General features: G+C 41.8%; 2 protein-coding genes and 1 long non-coding RNA gene across 6 annotated transcripts in view; 2 read left to right on the top strand and 1 right to left on the bottom strand.

Annotated features, from left to right (window-relative positions):
* The window catches only part of ckap5 (cytoskeleton associated protein 5), a 55,020-nt gene extending 53,689 nt beyond the window's left edge, over positions 1-1,331 (bottom strand). For all 4 annotated transcript variants that reach the window (XM_075470780.1, XM_075470781.1, XM_075470782.1 and 1 more), the window contains exon 1: positions 1,243-1,331. The gene's annotated coding sequence lies outside the window, so the exon portion shown is untranslated. The remainder of the gene's footprint in view (positions 1-1,242) is intronic.
* A 3,648-nt stretch (positions 1,332-4,979) lies between these two features.
* cstpp1 (centriolar satellite-associated tubulin polyglutamylase complex regulator 1) lies at positions 4,980-13,295 on the top strand. The gene is made up of 9 exons (XM_075471147.1): positions 4,980-5,196; positions 8,237-8,339; positions 8,688-8,818; positions 9,982-10,066; positions 10,578-10,663; positions 11,375-11,579; positions 11,650-11,759; positions 11,916-11,979; positions 12,886-13,295. Exons 1-9 carry the CDS (start codon positions 5,154-5,156, stop codon positions 13,052-13,054), a joined length of 996 nt encoding a protein of 331 aa, XP_075327262.1. The 5' UTR covers positions 4,980-5,153; the 3' UTR covers positions 13,055-13,295.
* Positions 13,296-14,213: 918 nt separating this feature from the next.
* On the top strand, positions 14,214-16,592 carry LOC142384506 (uncharacterized). The gene is made up of 2 exons (XR_012770065.1): positions 14,214-16,056; positions 16,166-16,592. It is a non-coding gene; the product is annotated as an uncharacterized LOC142384506 (long non-coding RNA).
* The last annotated feature ends 4,382 nt before the right edge of the window (positions 16,593-20,974 follow it).

Here is a 20,974-nt window from a genome sequence, read left to right as displayed (position 1 = left end):
TAGGCTTTTTTTCATAGATTTGTTTTGCCACCTTCACAATACATTGCATCGACCTGAGAGAGGACTATTCAGCCTTACTTCGCACAACAGCATCATTAGATACACATTACAGATCTTACTTGAACCTACTAACACCATATTTGATCCTATTTATTTTATTACCGTAAAAAAACTGTGCATCTTACATCCTTCCCTTTCTTACATTACTTATATATTTTTTATATTTGCACTCTTTGCACTGGTGGCTTTAAATTTCGTTGTACCACGTAAAGGCATTCTGATTCTGATCACATCAACTGCACAAACGCACACAGATGTTGACTTATCAGTCATAACCCAGTTGATAGACCAGCTATTAAATTGTAGCACACACAGGAGCTTTATCCGAGTTATTCAACCTGAAATTTAAACACACCAGGGCTTCAGCATTACATAACCTATAGTAATTATTCAGTGCAGTTCAGTAAAGTTTCAGTGCAATCTGTTGGTTTCCTTAGCTAGGAAATTGTTTTTGAATTGGCTCTATATGAATGAATTGGATTATTTTATGAATAATTGTGATTACAATTAATTGAATTCCAGTTGGCTTGAATTTGACTTATTATCTAAGTGCCTTGAGATGACATTTGTTTTATTTAGCGCTATATAAATAAAAATTAATTGAATTGAATTCAAAATTGTACACACTCCACGCAAAGCTAACCGTTGTGCACCCAACAACTAGACTGCACCCTCAACCACAGCTGGACATTATCAATTAGCAACCCTTCCTTCAGTTATCATTCCCACTTGTTGACAACTATACCATATCCCCAGACAGCTCAAATCGGGAGTGGTCTGCATTATAACTAGCTGTCTAAGACGTGCGCCATTAACTAGCTACCTTAGCAACAACCTTGTTGCTAGGTTAGCAACACCTACTCCGGTTAAAAAAAACGCCCCCAGCTAAAACCACAGGCAGCTCTTATTGACTTAAATATGCAGCTCGTCAACACTGTGTGGTTAAAAGCACGATATGTAGAGCAAAATGTTCACAACGTCTCACCGCTGCTGGATGTGACGGCCGTTAGCTGCTCAGAAACAAGGCTAAGAAAGCTAACGGGCTAACCGTCCCTCCGCGCCAACACAGCCAGGCCCAACAACGCAGTTTCCCCCGACAAACCGCTCAGACACGCGGACCCGTGTTACAGTTTCTGGGTTCAAATCACCAAATCCAGACAGTAATTTACACTAGTTACACACCTGTCTGCTTCTCTGGGAGACAATAAGATGCTTGCAGCCTGGAGAGATGAGAGTGATAATGAGATCACCACCACCGCGCAGCCCGGTGTAGATTTATACTGCCGGTGTACGCAGCTTCCGGTGAAAAAATAAAACGGTCAACTTCACCGTCTCCCAACTCATCCAAAATAACACATTTATTCATGTGTATATCAGGGATTAGAATACAATTAAATAGATTACCCAAATAAAACCATTTTTAGATATTCATATGAGTGTTTGCGTATTTTTGGGACCGTTGGGCTCTTATTTTTAATACTAGCTTCCGGTCTTGTCTCTGCTAAATGCGGCTAACTTGCAGCGCATTTTCAAATGACTCCAAGGGCGGAGAGACAGAGGAGGGCGGAGACCAGGGGCGCCACCCTGACTACATCAAGCTCATAGATTCATTCTGATTACCTGATAAATCACAGTCAGAAAAAAAAACTGCAAAGGCCTCACTTTAGTCGATTTAAACTGCAGAGATTCACATTTCACTCATTTGCGATCGTTCTGACGAGCTTCCTTGTTTGTCGCTAGACGAGCGCATTGATTGGTTGAATTTGAACTAGGGTCCGCCCTCAAGCTGTAGAAATTCTTTGCTGATTGGACCTTAATATTATTGCACATACTTAGAAGAGATCTGATTGGATCCTCTTCAACGAAGTCCTCCCGTTTGCTCTGGTGAATCTATCTGTTATTGGCTGCTTTCAGACATCGCCTTTACACACCCTAGTTTTCTGGAAAAACACATTCCTCTGAAAACGATCAGGTACAAAGGACTGAAAATGAGTGGAAAAAGCAGCTAATTACCAAAGAAAAACTTTGAAAGTACCTTCAGAAAGCCTGGAGAACTATTGCTCAAAACCACTTTAAAAGATCATCATCATAGTACAATACAATATAATGTAAATTATCCATATACCCTATATTTTATCCATATAATCTATATTTCTTATTGGTTCAGTCTGCTCAGTTAAATTTATTTTTACCTTTATTGTTAAATGTACAAATCTGTTTTTATTTAGTTTACTGATGTTTATTATTATTACTATTATTATTATTATTATTATTTACCTTACTCTTCATACTGTAGATTTGTATTTAGCTAATGTTTATTCTCTATTTTTATTCTATTTTATTTGCTTGTTTTTACTTTAATTGTTTACATATCTTTTATTCTGTACGCTGCTGCAACGCAACAATTTCCCAAATTGGGATGAATAAAGTATTTATCTATCTATCTTACAGGAAAGTCTGGCTGCTTGGAAGGAAAATAGAAAGAAATAAGAGTTACAAGACTTGTGTGCAGTTCTGTAGTACATGTAATTTAGTATATTTTCTCTTGATGCAGTGCATGATTACAATTGAGATCAGGTTAAAATCAGAAATCAGTTTGCACTGAACAACAGACTGAAGTGTTTCTGAAGACATGCTGAGACTAAAAGAAGATCTCTGCATGGATAACAACTCTGCAGAGACTCTACAAAATAAAAAAAACTGAACTTTAAAAGAAGCCTGAGGATGTTGGACAAATAGTTCCATTAGTTTGGATCAGATGGGGAGGTCCAGCATGTACCTATTCAGTACCTAATAATTTCATCATTTTAAGAGGTGTGTAAATGTTTTATGTGAGCTTGACAAAAAAATCTAGTCATTAAGTTTTGATTTCTTTTAATTAACTGACCAAGATCAGCACAGCTGATACTGACAAACATACAGCACATTGTGCACTTAAGGCGAAAAACAGGGATTTTTTATGCACTGCTCAATTTTTAGATTTTGGGCCAGTCTACTCCTTCAATATGTGTTATTTCAACCTGCTATAAAGAAAACGTTGAAAACATCAATTCAAATGTTTATTTCATCACATTTTGTTTAATTGCGGCAGTATGTTTCGCCCAAATTTACCAAAATAAATTCCCCCTATTTAAATCTTTAAATGCCGTTTTCTCAAAATCAGTTTTTTGTATTTTTCCAGTATCAATATCTCAGCCTATGGAGCACCTACTAACACCAAACTTTCCAGTTATACACTTAGCAGTATTCTGAAGATATTTACAGAAGGATTTGTTGATAAATCATTCCTGGCCTGATTTATATGACATTATAATAAAAAAATATGGCGAAAATTGATGTTTTTTAGGCTCTGGACAGTATATTTCCTAGGAAATAAAAGCAGATATCCTGAAATCCTTCTGTAATTTTCTTTTCATTTTGTGTGTAAACAAAATGAAAAAAGAATTTTGCACCTGGCTTTATCATATGTTCAGATCTATCTTCCGGAAATATATGCAAATGTGCGCATATTTAATGAGATAATACATAATTTGCATAATTAAACATACAGATTTCTAAAACTTGTAATACATTTTTTTTTTCATACTTGTATAAGTAATTAACTGAGGAAGTTTCATGGTGATATCTATTATTTTAAAATATTACCCTATTCACCTGTAGTGTCTCGCCCTAACATGTACTTTTAGAGATCAATTTACCGTAGCTCGTAAAATAGGTTTTGTAGCCATTATGTTACTCAGTGAGAATTAGGACCTGATGTTCAGTAAAACTACAAAAACATAATAAGTAAAACAATGTTGACACAAAATATTTTGCTTTAACAACTTTTGTGTACATATAACTCATTAACTTCTAGCGCATATGATTATATATACATTTGGTATTTTAATGGGATTCCATATTGTGTCAAAAATAATCATATCTCATTCGATAATCCAAAAAAAAGTGCAGAATTTTTTTTCCCAAGAGGGCCATCTAAGTGGATAGAGTAATTGATCGGCCACACATGGAGCATCTGAATTGAAGAATGGGAATAAGCAAGCTGTCCAAGTCCTGCAGTCTTTAAAAAGTTACCACCAGAAGAAGCCATGTTGACATGCTTGTATGACAGCATGTTTCCAGCCGTAGTCAGCAAATCGTGGATTTTTGAGATAATAAGCCTTTTTTGTGTGACTATATACAGCGATTCAGGGAAATTTATTGCTTTGTACATGAATTCTGGAAGATACTATCTGGGATTTTTCTTCTTTTTACTTTTACAAGTCTGTCGGATAGTTAATGTGTTAAGCTGAAAAATGTCTCTTGGATAGAGCAAAAAATCCTTTTTGCATTTGCAGAATTCTGACTTTGAACTTGAAATATTTACATGCCCCCTTTTGGTTAAAAAGGCCATATTTGGAGTAAACATTTCCCCGTCTAAAGTACTAATCCTATGTCTGTTTTTTCGACCCCTGACCCAGCTGACCCATCCTCGACGTTTTTCCAAAGCAGTTTACAAGGAGACAATGTGGGGCTCAGTATCTTGGCCGATATCACTTTGACGTGTGAAGCGGGGAAGTCGGCGATCAATCCAGCAACCTTTCAGTTGAAGAACGGCCACCTTATATATCTGTCCATTTGTATCAAACAACATATTTGAATATTTTCAGTCTAAACAAGTAAATATCACCAACAAGACTTAAGTCTCTGCCAGTGTTATTGTTTTATATTTAAATAAATATAATTACAGATATTTTTACTTCTTACTGGAGCAGAAAAAATGCAAAATGATAATAATAATAATGATAATTTCTTCTTCTAATTATGATTGTCTTGTTATTATTTCTATACTATTATCATCATTATTAATAAAAAGAAAACAGGAACCTTTGTTATCAGTGCCGTTAGGAGGGGGACTTTAATTAGTGTAACTCACAACATCCGGCTGTTTCCATGGAAGCCCTCCCGTTCAGGACCGTTAGCTAACATGTCAGCCAATGAAATCCACACACTTCAGAGTTAAAACAGTACACAGTTAAAAACAGGTCATTTCTACACGCACATCGCGCGTGCTCGTGATCATCTGAGCGGTTTCTCCGGAGCGGAAGAGCAGCATGAACCGCCTGAGCCCCGCCGTGCCCGCGGAGCAGTACCTGGGTAGGTCCGGAGTTAGCTGTTAGCTGAGTTAGCTGTTAGCTGCTTCTCCCGCGGCCCGGTTCTGTTCACCTGAGCCTGCATCTGTGTGTGTGTGCCTGTGTGTGTGTGTGTGTGTGTGTGTGTGTGTGTGTGTGTGTGTGTGTATGCGTGAATGCGTGCAGGCCCGTTTCTAGGATTTTGGGGGCCCAAGGGCTTTTTTTTTAACGGGGGGGTCTGGGGTTACCTGACTCCCGCCCTCTGGTATTCGCATACCATCTGGGACGAGCCCACAACCGACATGATTTCAAATGGGGCTATTTTTTCTAAAACTCGTGCATGTGATTGGGTGAAGAATCTGTCCGTCATCTTGACTGACACGCCACTTCAGCCACTCCCAATAGCCCCTTTCACACTGCGACCCGCTACCTTAGCGGGTCCAAATTGCACCTTCGACCCGCGTCGAGCAATGTGAACGCTTGGCGTGTCAGGGTGACCCGTGTCGCCTGAAGCCGAGTTCAGGGGGCGTTGCCTAGTGGCAGAGCGTCACACTAAACACATAAAATGCTGGGCGTGTACAATGACGTAGGCACAAGCCATGCGCCGGAGGTAGGGTTAAATACACCTGTCTGCATCAAATTTTTCAAACAAACGATGGCGGGACACCTTGAAAACTCGTTTTTGCAATGCAGTTCATGGAGATGTTACTTTACGGTGCGTCTTGCTGCGTGGGAAACCGCGCTCTCCCATCTTTCTCGCCAGCCCTTCCAGCAGAGGTCCATCTTTCACCGTCCCCGACATGTGGCGGTAAATAACATCCTCTGCTCGGGGGCTGAGGAGCTCGCGGACCTCCTTGTCTCACCAGTTGGCCATATTAAAAAATGTCTCCAACTTGATGTAGGCTAAAACAGAGTAAAACTTGTCCTCACCTGTCGCTGTTGTTCTGAATCAGCTGTCCATTCTGTCTTTTAAACTCCTCACGCCACGCCCACGTCCGACCCGCGTCGATTGTGTTCACATCAAACTCGGCTCGGCAAAAAGACTAGGGTCCGACGCGGGTCGAAAGGCGAGTCGAGTTGACGCGGCAGCCCGGTTCGGCAGTGTGAACGCAACAGCGGACACGCTAAATTCGCGAATTAAACGCGGGTTATTCGGCAGTGTGAAAGGGGCTAATGACTCAACCCGTGACGTAGCTCAGAGCTTACCTGACTCCCGCCCTCTGGAGCATGAATGGGCGGCCATAACGCGGCCATTCATCCAAAGTCCCACCCAGCGATTAATGATTGGCTCTGATTATTTTCTAATTGGACGAAACACATATGACTCCCAGGCTCCTCAGATGGCTGTGTGAGGAAAGGGAACGCCCCCGCGTGTAGTTGGTGAACGCAGCCAGATGACGTGAGTCAGGTTAGGTCTGGGGGTCCTCCCCCAGAAAATGTTGTATTTCCTACATGCAATTTCGTGCATTTTAATCACAAAAGAGGTCAAACAGCCTCTGAAAAGTAGCCTTTATTTTTTTTGTGGCTCATTTTACAAGGGAATGACAAACCACACACACACATAGCCGATGGTCTGATGGTACGAAACGATTAAAACTGCTGCTTGCGGACCTTGGCCTCAGCAAATGCAGACACAATCCCCTCCAAGTCCAAAGACCGGCGGACGTCACTCTCAATTGACAGTCCAGTCCAGAGAGCCTCTCTTGGGTCATGGTCGACCTCATGTAGTTCTTTATGCGCTTCAGAGATGAAAAGCTCCTCTCTCCGGAGGCAACCGAGACAGGAAGGGTCAGAAGTAAGCGCAGTGCAATGCTTAAATTGCTGTACAGGTCCAACAGCTTCTCACTGTATATGTAGTCCAGCATTTTAAATGGGTACCTGGATACATCATCTGGAAAGGTGTGGACAGCAGAGTTGATCTCCAATGCCAAGTCGTCTGCATCAACATCATGGAGGGTTTGTTCCACTTTCTTGCATCTCTCATGCAGTTTTCTTCTCTTGATTGTGTCCCTCATGTTATCAATCGTGAACAGAAAGTCGTACAGGGCATACACACCTTCCAGTCTGGAAAATCTGTCTGTCAAGCTTTTAATGGCAGTGTCAATCAAAGGCAGGAAGAATTCCCTTCTGAAGGCCTCTTCTGGGGTCGATTGTGCTTCGCCTGTACTCTCGTACAGGAACTGCCTTTTCTCTTTCCGCTGCCTTTTCTCAGGTAATTTCCTCTCAATTTCCAGATCTTCTGCAATCTCCATATTGTTTAAAATAGTTATGATTGGCTCGGTATGGGAGCAATTTGAATGTGCCCTCGACACGAGCTATAATAATGCACATAATGAATAATACCTTAGTTCCTATTGACATTTTTGATAAGCACGTCCCATGCTACAAGTGCATAAACTTTCCCACGCTGTGGGACAGCTCAGGTAAGCTAGTTTCCACAGTTCCTAGCTAGTCGTCGTTACAACCTCGCTACTCTTGCAAAATACGGTATACCCTGGCACAGTTTTCATGTGGATTGTGTATATTCTACTTACCGGTGGCTTGTTTTTTTTTCTCCTCCTCTTCCTTTTTCTTCTTCCTTTTTTGGTTCTCAGAGAGATAATTTAGCTTCATTGTCAGTTCTAGGTATTTGCACTTGACTTGACGCTGTCGCTGATGCAGCCAACCAATGGGAAGGGGGGGCCCCCTCGAGCTGGGGTATTTCGACTACACTGTCGTTGCGCTTTTCGGCCATCGTATGCTCTAGGGAGGCGCTCTTGCTGCCTTCGCAGCAGAGCCATTCATACAGATGACTGCGAATTATTATGAAGCTATTTAAAATCGTCATTGCTGTTGAATACATAACCTGTCTTATTGGTATGCACGTTGTTTGATTCATGTTGCATTTGTATCAGACTTTTCTTTCAATTAAAAAAGAAAAAAACAACCTGTCGTCCTTGGGGGGCCCTAGGCAATTGCCTACATTGCCTACCTTAACGCAACGGGCCTGTGTGTGTATATATATTAATGTGTATGTGTGTGTGTGTGTGTATATATTAATGTGTATGTGTGTGTGTGTGTTCCAGCGGACAGTCACGTGCTGTTCTACCTGAGCGATGCTGTGACCCAGCTGCTGGAGCATCGGGAGGAATACACCCAGTTCGGCCTGATCCGGTACTTCGCCGAATAGTAGGTCTAACATTCAGCCACACGGGTCGCTGCAGCGGCCCAGACCCGGAGCAGGGTTTCAAATCAAATTTATTTATATAGCACATTTCATGTACAAACAATTCAAAGTGCTTCACATAAAATAAAAGCATGGAGCAGGGAGTGGAAGAAGCATTAAAATACATAAAAGAATATAAAGAGAAACAAATAAAATCATTTAAATGAATAACAGTCAAGATAAGTTAAAAGATACCGTGCAGATTTAATGTATAGACATATGAGAAAAGAAATGTTTTTAACCTGGATCAGAGAGGAGGCTTTTCCTCCAGGTCGACGCTCAGAATGAAAGGTCTGTGTGTGTTTGTCCAGCTTCAGCAGTGTGAAGAACAGCAACCACGTCCTCTTCAGGGAGTTTAACTACATCAGGGCCACTCCTCACAACAGAGCGTCCTTCATCAGAGTCTTCTGGAGGTGCTTCAGACAAGTTGGCAAGAGTGGAGGTGAGAAAAGTCCGAAATCTGAGGAAAATTTCACATTTTGGATCTGAAAACATCCGATTCGTTGTCTCATCGTCTAACCAAGAGTTCAGAATCCAAAGGTAGAAAGTGTGTGATTACAGAACACGAGTAGAGGTGGAACCGTTCTCCATGGACAACAAATGTGCTGCTCATTAATTCACAAATCATTTAATTTATCATTATAAATGATACAATTTAATTTATCATTTCATTTCCAAATTTTTCATCGCGAGTTTGCAGCTGCTTTAATGAGACAAAAACAGACGTCATCAGGAGACAAATCCTCGTTTCTCTGTGTAGAACTGAGCTCACGTTCTGTTTATTACTCTCTCTTTTATCCCCGGTTGATATCAGGGACTCTTGTTAAAGGGATAGTTCGCCTCTTGACACATGAAGCTGTGTAACATCCCATATCAGCAGCATCATTTCTGAACATCTTCTTACCCCCTGCTGCGTCCTGTGAGCAGAGTTCCAGCCTCGTTTTGGTGTTGATGAAGGTAGTCCGGCTAGTTGGCTGGGGTTTAAAAAATAAAGCGTTTTGCTCCTCAAAACAATATGCGTTCCACAGAGTAATACATTTGCATCACAAAATGGTTCTCCAGGAAAAAGTCAGACCTCACAATCTCTTGGCCCTATTTTCTCTCCCTTCGTATCACTGCCTGCTGTGCAGACCGAGCTGCAAACACCGTAACAGGCGCGGCTTTTAAGCAGCTTGAAAGCAGCTTAAAGCATCTTAAAGCAGCTTGAAAGCAGCTTAAAGCAGCTTAAAGCAGCTTGAAAGCATCTTAAAAGCAGCTTAAAGCAGCTTTAAAGCATCTTAAAGCAGCTTGAAAGCATCTTAAAAGCAGCTTAAAGCAGCTTAAAAGCAGCTTGAAAGCATCTTAAAAGCAGCTTAAAGCAGCTTAAAGCAGCTTAAAAGCATCTTAAAGCAGCTTAAAAGCAGCTTGAAAGCATCTTAAAAGCAGCTTAAAGCAGCTTTAAAGCATCTTAAAGCAGCTTAAAGCATCTTAAAGCAGCTTGAAAGCATCTTAAAAGCAGCTTAAAGCAGCTTTAAAGCATCTTAAAGCAGCTTGAAAGCATCTTAAAAGCAGCTTAAAGCAGGTTAAAAGCATCTTAAAGCAGCTGTGCCTTCTGTTGTGTTGCAGACGTGCTGTCCGTGCTGGAGTTCAGGTCTCTGCTGCAGCTGCTGTGTCCCGACTTCCCGCTGGAGGTGGTGCAGAGTGCAGCCAGGTGAGCCGTGAGGAAAACTCTCAGTACAACTTTGATTATTTCAGAGAATGATGGAGTGCAGACACGAGTCGGAGAAAAGAAAAACTACCGGGATGATGGTGTAAACGCAACATTATTCCAGCTATCAGATGTCGTGCTGCTTTGTCCCCGAACACACGGCGCAGCCTCGTATTCCTGCCGCTTCCACATCAGTTCCCAGCTCCAGTTTATCTTTCGCTGATGTTGGATCGGCTCTGCTGCTGCTCATGGGTCTTACATCTGGCCCATATTCTGCAGCATAAACTTACAGTGAGACAGTGAAGGCCCATTCCTGAAGGATTTCCACTGTTTAGCACCGTACAACTTTATTTATAAAGCACTTTCAAACAACAAAGTTCTGCACGATAAAACATGAAAGCACGCTGCAGTCACATGATGTGTTCTTGGATCTGATGGATTAAATTGTTTCCGGTCTTAACCGGTTTGGAGGTAACTGGTTGAACTGTTTAACTCTCTCTCTCTCATTCTGCAGAATCGTGCTGATGGATGACGCCACCGATTGTCTGATGTCGTTCTCTGACTTCATCTATGCTTTTCAGCTGCAGTTCTACTACCAAGGTACAACATCCAACCGCTGTAGATACAGAAAATGAAATGATTCATGGATGAATAACTGATACAGAACTGTGCAAAAACACTTTTACTGTTATCCTTTAACGTGTCCTGATCAACAGTTCTGCAGCTTTCTGAGTTTCTCTGCTTCTTCCCTCATCTTCAGTCCAGTCCTTGTACCTGAGCATCTTCAGAGGAATGTGTTTTTTCTTTGTTCAGCCACTTAACTCTGAGCTATGAACCATTCAGGCAGGAAAAAGGCTCCTAACTCAAGGGATGAACCAGTGTTGTGTCCAACTTAGCAAAGAAGCCGTTTTAAACTGGATCTTTAGGCACTTTGTTCCCAGCAGCCTGTCACAGAGACACATCATTTGTTCCCATTTCTTTAGCTGCATCTGTGAAAAACAGCAAAGATAACACAGTGTGACAGACAGAAAACAGGATTTCTGCAGCAACAAGGTGATTCCCAAAGAGCTGTTAGCTGAAAACTTGGCATATCTCAGCATGGTTCTGCCTCAGATTCTGGGTTTATGTTCATGTTGGAACATGTTTCAGTGGATCAGCTGCTTCCTGCTTCCTGTTTTTAATGTAAAATATAAAGAAATGAGGCCGATCAGGACTTTTTTGCAGTTTTATATGTAACAAACTGAAATGAGGAACTGACCAACGAACCGAGTGAGCAGGTCTGAGTATAACGGCCACATCTGTTGTCCGCAGAGTTCTTGGACAGCGTTCTGCTGATCTACCAGGATCTGTTAGCAGGGAAGAGTCCCAACACCGTCATCGTGCCCACGTCCTCCTCCATCGAGCAGCTTCCCTCCGTGGCAGCAGAGGAGAACGGCAGAGAGGAGCAGCAGGATGGGGTGGAGCCGTCCACCTTAACTCAGTGTGTGGACGCTCTCTGCGAGCGCTTCAAGCACAGGTAAACCGCTCACAGCTCCCCCTGTGGTTCATGTCCATGTACTGCAGCTCTGATCTGCTTCTGTGTGCAGCCATCCCACCAGGTCCAGCATGAGGGAGATCCTGGAGCAGGCTGACAGAGTTTCCTACTACGGCTTCGTCATGAGTCTGGCTAAACACGAAGGCATAAACCAAACTATCGGTGGGTTCAACACGGCCCGCCAGCCTCCGCTGCTCTCACTAAACTCAATCTGAAGCTTTCAGCCAGCAGATTAAGATTAAGATTATTAGTTTTTCTCTCCTTGAACTTGTGTTGGTTCTGCTTGTGTTGAGTGGTCTTTGCTCCCCGTTCATGCAGGAGCGTTACCCAGTAAGGCCGAGCTGCTCATTGACCCAGAGATGGACCAGGAGCTGGACAAACTGTAAGAACACACACATCAACAGGAGCTGTGTCCTGTACACCTGGGCTCTGAGTGTGGGAGGTGGGCCGAAGACTTTTTATTCCTTTAATCCAGAGTGAGGCAGCTGGGGACATCCCGTCCGTCTTTTTATCTTCTTGAACTCAAAACTAGGGCTGGGCGAGTTAACTCGTTATTATTTAACACCGATAAATATTGTATTGCGCATTAACGCAAGTTTTATTTTGTAAAAGTCTGTTGCTCACAGGCTTTTATTTTGTAAAAGTCTGCTGCTCACAGGCTTTTATTTTGGAAAAGTCTGTCGCTCACAGGCTTTTATTTTGTAAAAGTCTGCTGCTGTCTGCTGCGGAACAGGAAAAGAAAGTAATCGGCGGATCCACCAAACATGGAGAAGGGTACGGAACTTTTACTCGGCCATTTTCATTTTAAAGTTCTTCCAGACGGCGGAGTCGACAGAACCAAAGTCATCTGTAAACTCTGCCAAGTTGAATTGTCTTCTCAGCGTAGTAGTTCCAGTCTAAAATATCACTTAAAGGCAAAACACACAACTGATAGCAGCAAGTCATTCAAGGAAACAGACAGTGGAGCGAGGCTTCTACATAAAAACTACAGAAAGATGCTGATGTTAAAAGTGTGTTTGCACAACAAATGTTATGGCACTTTCATTCATATGGCAGCACATTTAGAATAAAGCTAAATGCTAAAAGCTATACGCTACTTTTGGATTCATTTTTGGATTCTGCATACAAATGTGATTAATCGTGATTAATCAGGGAAATCATGTGATTAATTAGATTAAACATGTTAATCGTTGCCCAGCCCTAATATAAATACATCTTTGTTCTGGTAACTCTGCCCGTAATGATGCGTAACCATAGAAACAGAAGTTTTCTTCCTGCTCCCCTCCAGAATCGCTCAGATCTCAGTGAGTCCCAGCAGCAACAGCAGCGGCAGCGCCGTGGGGGGGCTGAAGGAGGTGCAGAGGAGGGCCTCCCCCCGCCGGCACATCCACCACAAGAGGAAGATGGAGGTGGAGAGCGACGGCTCCACCGAGGAGACGGACTCCTCTGAGAACTGACCCTCAGGTTCACGTCTGAACATGGTCTGTAACCGTTCCCTCTGCGTCCAGCAGGGGGCGCTGCGCTGACACTTCTGTTTAACAGTTAAAGTTCTGAGCAAAGAGCAGAGCGGGAACAGGAGTGCAGAAAACATGGCTGTGTTCGAAACCGCCCACTACATACTGCATACTGTATACTACATACTGCATACTACATACTGCATACTGCATACTACATACTGCATACTACATACTGCATACTACATACTGCATACTGCATACTACATACTGCATACTGTATACTACATACTGCATACTACATACTGCATACTGCATACTACATACTGCATACTGCATACTACATACTGCATACCGCATACTGCATACTGCATACTGCATACTGCATACTGCATACTACATACTACATACTACATACTGCATACTGCATACTACATACTGCATACCGCATACTACATACTGCATACTGCATACTACATACTGCATACCGCATACTGCATACTGCATACTGCATACTGCATACTACATACTACATACTGCATACTGTATACTACATACTGCATACTACATACTGCATACTGCATACTACATACTGCATACTACATACTACATACTACATACTACATACTGCATACTACATACTGCATACTGCATACTACATACTGCATACCGCATACTGCATACTGCATACTGCATACTGCATACTACATACTACATACTACATACTGCATACTGTATACTACATACTGCATACTACATACTGCATACTGCATACTACATACTGCATACTGCATACTACATACTGCATACCGCATACCGCATACTGCATACTGCATACTGCATACTGCATACTACATACTACATACTACATACTGCATACTACATACTGCATACTACATACTACATACTACATACTGCATACTACATACTGCATACTGCATACTGCATACTACATACTACATACTACATACTGCATACTGTATACTACATACTGCATACTACATACTGCATACTGCATACTACATACTGCATACTGCATACTACATACTGCATACCGCATACCGCATACTGCATACTGCATACTGCATACTACATACTACATACTACATACTGCATACTACATACTGCATACTACATACTACATACTACATACTGCATACTACATACTGCATACTACATACTACATACTGCATACCGCATACCGCATACTACATACTACATACTGCATACTACATACTGCATACTGCATACTGCATACTGCATACTACATACTGCATACTGCATACTACATGCTGCATACTACATACTGCATACTGCATACTACATACTACATACTACATACTGCATACTACATACTACATACTGCATACCGCATACCGCATACTACATACTACATACTGCATACTACATACTGCATACTGCATACTGCATACTGCATACTACATACTGCATACTGCATACTACATGCTGCATACTGCATACTACATACTGCATACTACATACTGCATACTAGGGCTGCACGATATTAGAAAAATATGCGATACACGATAAGATGACTGGATACCGCGATATCGATATTACTTGCGATATTTAATATATACATATATTTTTCCCTCTCTACTTGCCATTCTGCATTTTATCATGTATAAAACAACTGAGAGCAATGTTTTATTTCCAACATTTTTTATTAGGAAAAAACATGGCTGATATACAGCATAAACTTAAAATGTCAACCTTTTTAATAACAGCAAATTAGGTGAATCACGGAGGAGTTCACAAAATGAGGTCGGGAGGGACTTAAAAGTGCTTAAATGATTACATGGGGAAAAGACCAAAATGGCTAGTGCATTTAAATTCATAAAGCTTCCCTTGGCATAGCAAATGTGTTTAGCATAAACGGTATTCAGATTACAATTCTGCTGCCATAATGCTGGACAGGACAAGGAAAAAATAAAAAAAAATAAAAAATTGCGATAAAATTTTTACTTTTGTGATACGTGTATTGCAAGCCGTGGTATCGCGATAACGATACATTTTCGATATATCGTGCAGCCCTACTGCATACTACATACTGCATACTACATACTGCATACTACATACTGCATACTACAAACTGCATACTGCATACTCATCAATCAGACAGTATGCAGAGCGTTTACCCACAATGCATTTCGCTCCTGCCCGAGCCGAAATCAGCCGGCCTGAAGCTGATTTCTCTTAAGCTCTAAACTCTGTAAACTTTAGCAACATTTGAAACATTTTCAGGTGAGAAAGTAGTCGTTTAGATCCCCAACGTGTTGAAAACCTGACAAAATACCGGCTGTTTACAATTTTGTTCCCACGAATTCGGTGCTACTAAAGCTAGCCGCAGTGAGCAACGCACTTCCTGTTATTTTCACAAAATAAAATACCCATTGCCTTTTATCATAGGGAAAGCCATTACCATACAATTGGTGCTTTTGTTTTGAAAACAGGAAGTGAACCTACCCTCGTTGTAGCTAGCTTGAAACTGCCGTTTTGACAGGAAATGACGATCGGCGACGTCACGTTACGTTGCATCTTGGGTAGTTTGAGTATGAGTAGTAACCTCATGATGCATACCCAACATTTAGGAGAATCTAGTATGCATCCGGGAACTTAAGTTAGTATGAGTAGTAGGCGGTTTCGAACACAGCCCATGTGTCCTTATGGTTTGATTTCTGTAGATCTTTGTAGAACCTCATTAAGAAGGACCTTCCCACACATCCCATCGTCCTGGTTGTCAAATAAGCTCCATTACAACCAGAAAGTAGACTTCCTCTCAAGTGTTTAATGGAGTCAGAACAAAGGTCACAAAGACACCGGAGAGAGTCAAACATCAGGAATGAAAAAGCTTTTATTCACTGGATTCCTGGTAAAGAAATCCAGCCTTTCTTCTGCCTCCAGACACGGGATCTCAGACTTGTTTTTGGGCCAAATCTGACTGCATCATTTCCAGGAACTCACATTTCATCATCAGCTCCAGGGTGAATTATGACTCCATGATAACCAACTTCCCTACAGAATGTTCCATAGAATGAGATATTTAGTAATTTCTTCTGATTCAAGCTTCTTTTGGTTGAATTTGTTCCGTAGTGAAGGGAAACCTGAGCGATGTCCTGGTGAAGCTGTGTCAGCAGAAAGTCTGAGAAACTTTACAGGAAGGTTAACAGCCGGGCTGAGCGTTCAGAGGTAATAAAATAATAGTTAACAGTATGTATGTTAGTATTTAAAGTATTTAAAAGCACCGAGAATTCGGTTTTATGTCGTCTCTCAGCTGTTTTCTGCACAAAGTTTGAGGATTATTGTCCAATAATGAACAAAATAGAGACGGGAAACGTGAATTATTTGCAGTTTGCATGGAATGAGTAATTAAGAAAATGAATAAAGATCCAGTAAAGCAAACATGTTGGTTTCTGATAAAAGTGTTGTTATACTTTTAGTCTTTATGTGAACGCCTGTATTTTATACCCATAATCCAGTTGTTTTTACCCTTCTGTGTTGTGTTGTTGACACGAGAGAATGAGGGGTAATGATGTTTAAATAAGGCTTTTACCTGTTTTCTTTCCCTTTATTCATGTTTTCTCTCTCTGACTCTGCTGTCTTTGCAGTTTGTGTTAAATGTGCTAAAATGATGACGCTTCACTCCTTCTTCAGGCTGTTTAAAGTTGGAACATTATCTGCTGTGTGTTCAGTTACATCAGTGACTTTTTATCAATGAAACGACTCATTGTGAACAATAAAGATGGAGCTTTGATGCCTGAGACGGAAGATTTTCCGGCTTTCGTTGGTCTGTGATTGTCAGTGTTGGCTGGGTTTGAAAGCAGCAGCTGCTGATCCCATAAATCAGGAATAATAATCCATGAAAAGTGCTGAACTCGCTGAAAAAGAAGCTTTGTTTTGTACTGAAGAAGAAGAGTTTCCGGCTGCAGTTGTAAACGTGATTTATTGACAAGAGAAACCGCCGTCGGCGTCGGTCTGAGCGTCTCGTCTTCATTGTACAACACTGATATCATGCGGCGTTACACCCAGCGACAGCATACCATAATAACTCCTATACCATAATAATAACTCCTATACAAACGTACATACATACAGCTTCTGTACAGGATATCTCTGTGTCCACCACTTATGTACAGTAGATGCTCGTGGTGGTGGAACTCATGGAAAGTGACGCTTTCTGGAGGAGCGGCCTGCAGTGGTGCGCCTTTTGGGGTGGTTGCCATGGAAACGGGCTTGGTCATGTGACCCCATCGCTGTGGTTACGGACTCTGTTGTGCTGAAAGAAACTTTTATCTGAGCTTTAATCAAACTATATTTCTGTTTTACCGCCACGATTCATGGTTTTTATTCTTATTATTTCTTTATTCTCTTAAAGTTAGTTTGTATGAACGCTGGGTTCTTTGGGTCCTCGTCTATTCTCTGGTTGAATCCTTTCTTAGTTCTTTGGTTCCGTGTTCTCGGTTATTCTCCATCTCTGCTCTTCACCTGCAGTGTTCACATCCTGTCGTTACCCGTAGACTTTACCTCTGATTGGTCCTCAGCTCCGTCTCTGGAACTCTGGAACCTTCTTCCTCCTGAATCTAAATCTAACTAGGAAGTGAAATAAAGTGTTGCTTTGACTCCACAGGAGTCTGAGACCAACAGCCAGCATCACACACGCCACTCTTTGTTCATATTTTAGTCGCCTACTGGCTCCTCCTTCCTGATGGCATCACTATTCTGTAAACTTTAGCAACATTTGAAACATTTTCAGGTGAGAAAGTAGTCGTTTAGATCCCCAACGTGTTGAAAACCTGACTAAATACCGGCTGTTTACAATTTTGTTCCCACGAATTCGGCGCTACTAAAGCTAGCCGCAGTGAGCTAACGCACTTCCTGTTATTTTCACAAAATAAAATACCCGTTGCCTTTTATCATAGGGAAAGCCATTACCATACAATTGGTGCTTTTGTTTTGAAAACAGGAAGTGAACCTGCCCTCGTTGTAGCTAGCTTGAAACTGCCGTTTTAACAGGAAATGACGATCGGCGACGTCACGTTACGTTGCATCTTGGGTAGTTTGAGTATGAGTAGTAACCTCATGATGCATACCCAACATTTCGGAGAATCTAGTATGCATCCGGGAACTTCTCGCTTACTAACTCAGAAAGTTAGTAGGAGTAGTAGGAGAAGTATGCGGTTTGGAACACAGCCAAAGTTTGCATTGTTCTTCACCGGTTGATAGTTAACTGTGTGACTCTGATTGGCCTGAAATCCATGGCAACCATCTCAGATGCGCAGAGTCACGTGAGCTGTGAGGGCGACTCTGAGGAGAGTTGCCTTCGCTCCACCAGAAAACAAAGTCAAATGAAAGTAGGCACTGGTTGTCGAACACAAAACATGTCCGGCTTCACTTCCTCGGCTTCATCTGCTCAGATCGGCTTCAGAGTGTCTCCACATGTTCTTAAAGCTGCAGTAACACCTTCACTTTTCTGTTGGCCACCAGGGGGCAGCACTGCAGAAACGCTGCCTCTGAGAGTGTCGGGGGAAACATAATGTTCCTCCATCCTTTTCCAGAGACACATTCATTACTTCTGGCTGACAACATTTACAGTTTTCAGTCTCATTTTGCCAATTTCATCATCAGGAAGAGAATGGAGAGTTTTTTTAGACTTGGTCTGAAACTCTGATGAACTCTTCTTCTTTGGTCCCGGCTCTCAGTGGCTGTTAGCTTGGCTCCAACAGGAGAATTCTTCCTCTCTCCTCCTAACAGAGAGCGCTCTGATCGCTGCCCACAGCAGGTAAGATACTGACTGAATTAAAAATAATAAAAATAATAATACAAAAATAATTAATTATTTAAAATAAAAAATACATTTTAAAATAAATAAAATTTAAAAAAAAAATTAATTTTAAAATGTTTTTAAAAAGTTACTGACTGTATATAAAAAAATTAAATTAAATTAAATTAAAAAAAAAAAGAAAAAGATACTGACTGATCAGAAGTGCGTCACAAAAACTCAAACTGTCTCTTTAAACGCTGAAACTCTGGACTCAAATCTCACCGACTCCAAGTCGTACACGCGTCCTTAACGCTGGAATTATGGCAGCTGGACTTCTTTTTCACGGTTCTTCGAGGCGTTTCACTTCTCGTTCGAGTCTTCGGAGCTGAAGTAAAAGAAGTCCAGCTGCCTGATCTGAACTCGTGGGAATCTACACCAACCCTGCTCCTGTTTCTGTGGCGCTCTGCTCCTCTGGGCCACCGTACAGAGGCCCAAATAAACACTTCCATCAGCGGCTTAAAGGGACAAAGCAAAACCTTTGATTTCCTTTAAACTAACGCACTAAATAAGTGTTTGACCAGAAGCTGGCTCCTCATGGCGGTTAAACGCCTCCGACTCGAGCAGGTGAAGCAGAGGAAGCCTCGGCCTGAGGTGACACATGACTGCACAGTGAACCAGGCCGCTGCCGGTCCTCGCCGCCTCACCCGCACCACATTGCACAGCGCCGTTCGGGCCTGGCTGATACAGAGCTGTCACTCAGCTGCAGAAACCCTGCGAGAAGGTTTACAGCCACGAAAACAAACAGAAATGAGGCACCTTCACTTTGAAAAACAGTAGATTGTCAAGTTCTGGGGGGGTTAGAAAACACAGAATTACACGTCAATCTGTCCTCATCTGCGCAAAGAAACAAGCGGCTCTGGTTCTGTTCGAATCCCTCACATCCAGGACCGCCGCAGCTGGTGTGAAGCCCCAGCTGCAAACATCTGGACGATGTCCGCTTCGTCTGCCCCAGCCGCAAACATCTGGAAGATGTCCGCTTCGTCTGCCCCAGCCGCAAACATCTGGACGATGTCCGCTTCAGCCTCAGGATCTCACCGGGTCAAAAGGGAGGAATGTTTGGGGGAAACGCTCTTTGTCGCACCGAATCACTCAGACAGAACAGATGGAAATCTGAGGTGTGAGCAGCCACTTCTGCTTTAAATCCATGCAGAATATAATTTGTTTAAAATGTGCAAAACTGTCAAAGTTAAACGGGGTTAAAGACCCTGGACTTTTTCAAATGTAGTGAATTAGTGTGAAAAACCGTCCGAGAAGCTGCAGATAAACAGGAAGTCGGGATATTTTTAAAGGTTTTCCTGAAACTTCCGGCTTGTTTCCTGGTTAATCTTTCATCATATAAAAACTTTAGCTCATGCTTTGCTGCGTATTACAGGATATCTTTAAGAAAAAGTCTGCACAGTTATTAAGCAGTTTGTGGAAATATCTTGTAATTCACCCTTTAAACCACCAGCTAATTGTTTTATGAAATCCTGAGAAAGTTCCAGGAAACGAGAACCTTTTCAAACTGAAGCAGCTTTATCAGGTGAACTGAAAATCCGGATTTAAGCAGCTTCGGATGTTTATCAGCCATGTTCGAATATTCGTGGTCCCACGGAGATGATCCCTGCCGGCTGCTGATCGTGGACAGATCACGTGACTACGGCCCCGAGCTTCGGCTCCTCTTTAAACCTTTCGTGTTTTTATAGTTGCACGGTGTGGTAATGTAACACTTTTTTAATCTCTTTGGTCATTTGTTGTCTTTTTCATGCTGTTTTGTACCTCAGCAGGTGTTAATATCTAACTGTTTTGCAACTTTATGGTCTTTTTTGTGGTTGTTTTGTCTGTTTTTGGAGCCGTTTTTGTCTCTTTAAATTAGTTTTGCACCTTACCACAGTTGCTTTTCTTGCCGTATTGTATCTTTGTCTCATTATTTGGTTTACCTTTTGGTCATTTGTAGTTTTTTTCATGCTGTTTTGTACCTCAGCAGGTGTTAATATCTCGCTGTTTTGCAACTTTATGGTCCTTTAGGTCCTTTTTGTGGTTGTTTGGAGCCGTTTTTATCTCTTTAAATTAGTTTTGGTTGACCTTTTTGTTTGTCTTTG

The sequence above is a fragment of the Odontesthes bonariensis genome, chromosome 7, assembly GCF_027942865.1.
Source record: "Odontesthes bonariensis isolate fOdoBon6 chromosome 7, fOdoBon6.hap1, whole genome shotgun sequence".
Taxonomy (NCBI): domain Eukaryota; kingdom Metazoa; phylum Chordata; class Actinopteri; order Atheriniformes; family Atherinopsidae; genus Odontesthes; species Odontesthes bonariensis.
This window is presented reverse-complemented; position numbering and strand designations above follow the sequence as displayed.

Coding starts and splice junctions, on each gene's coding strand:
- cstpp1 (XM_075471147.1), top strand. CDS start 5,154: ATGAACCGCCTGAGCCCCGCCGTGCCCGCGGAGCAGTACCTGG. Junction 8,819..9,981: donor ACAAGTTGGCAAGAGTGGAG/GTGAGAAAAGTC, acceptor GTTGTGTTGCAG/ACGTGCTGTCCGTGCTGGAG. Junction 10,664..11,374: donor GCTGCAGTTCTACTACCAAG/GTACAACATCCA, acceptor TGTTGTCCGCAG/AGTTCTTGGACAGCGTTCTG.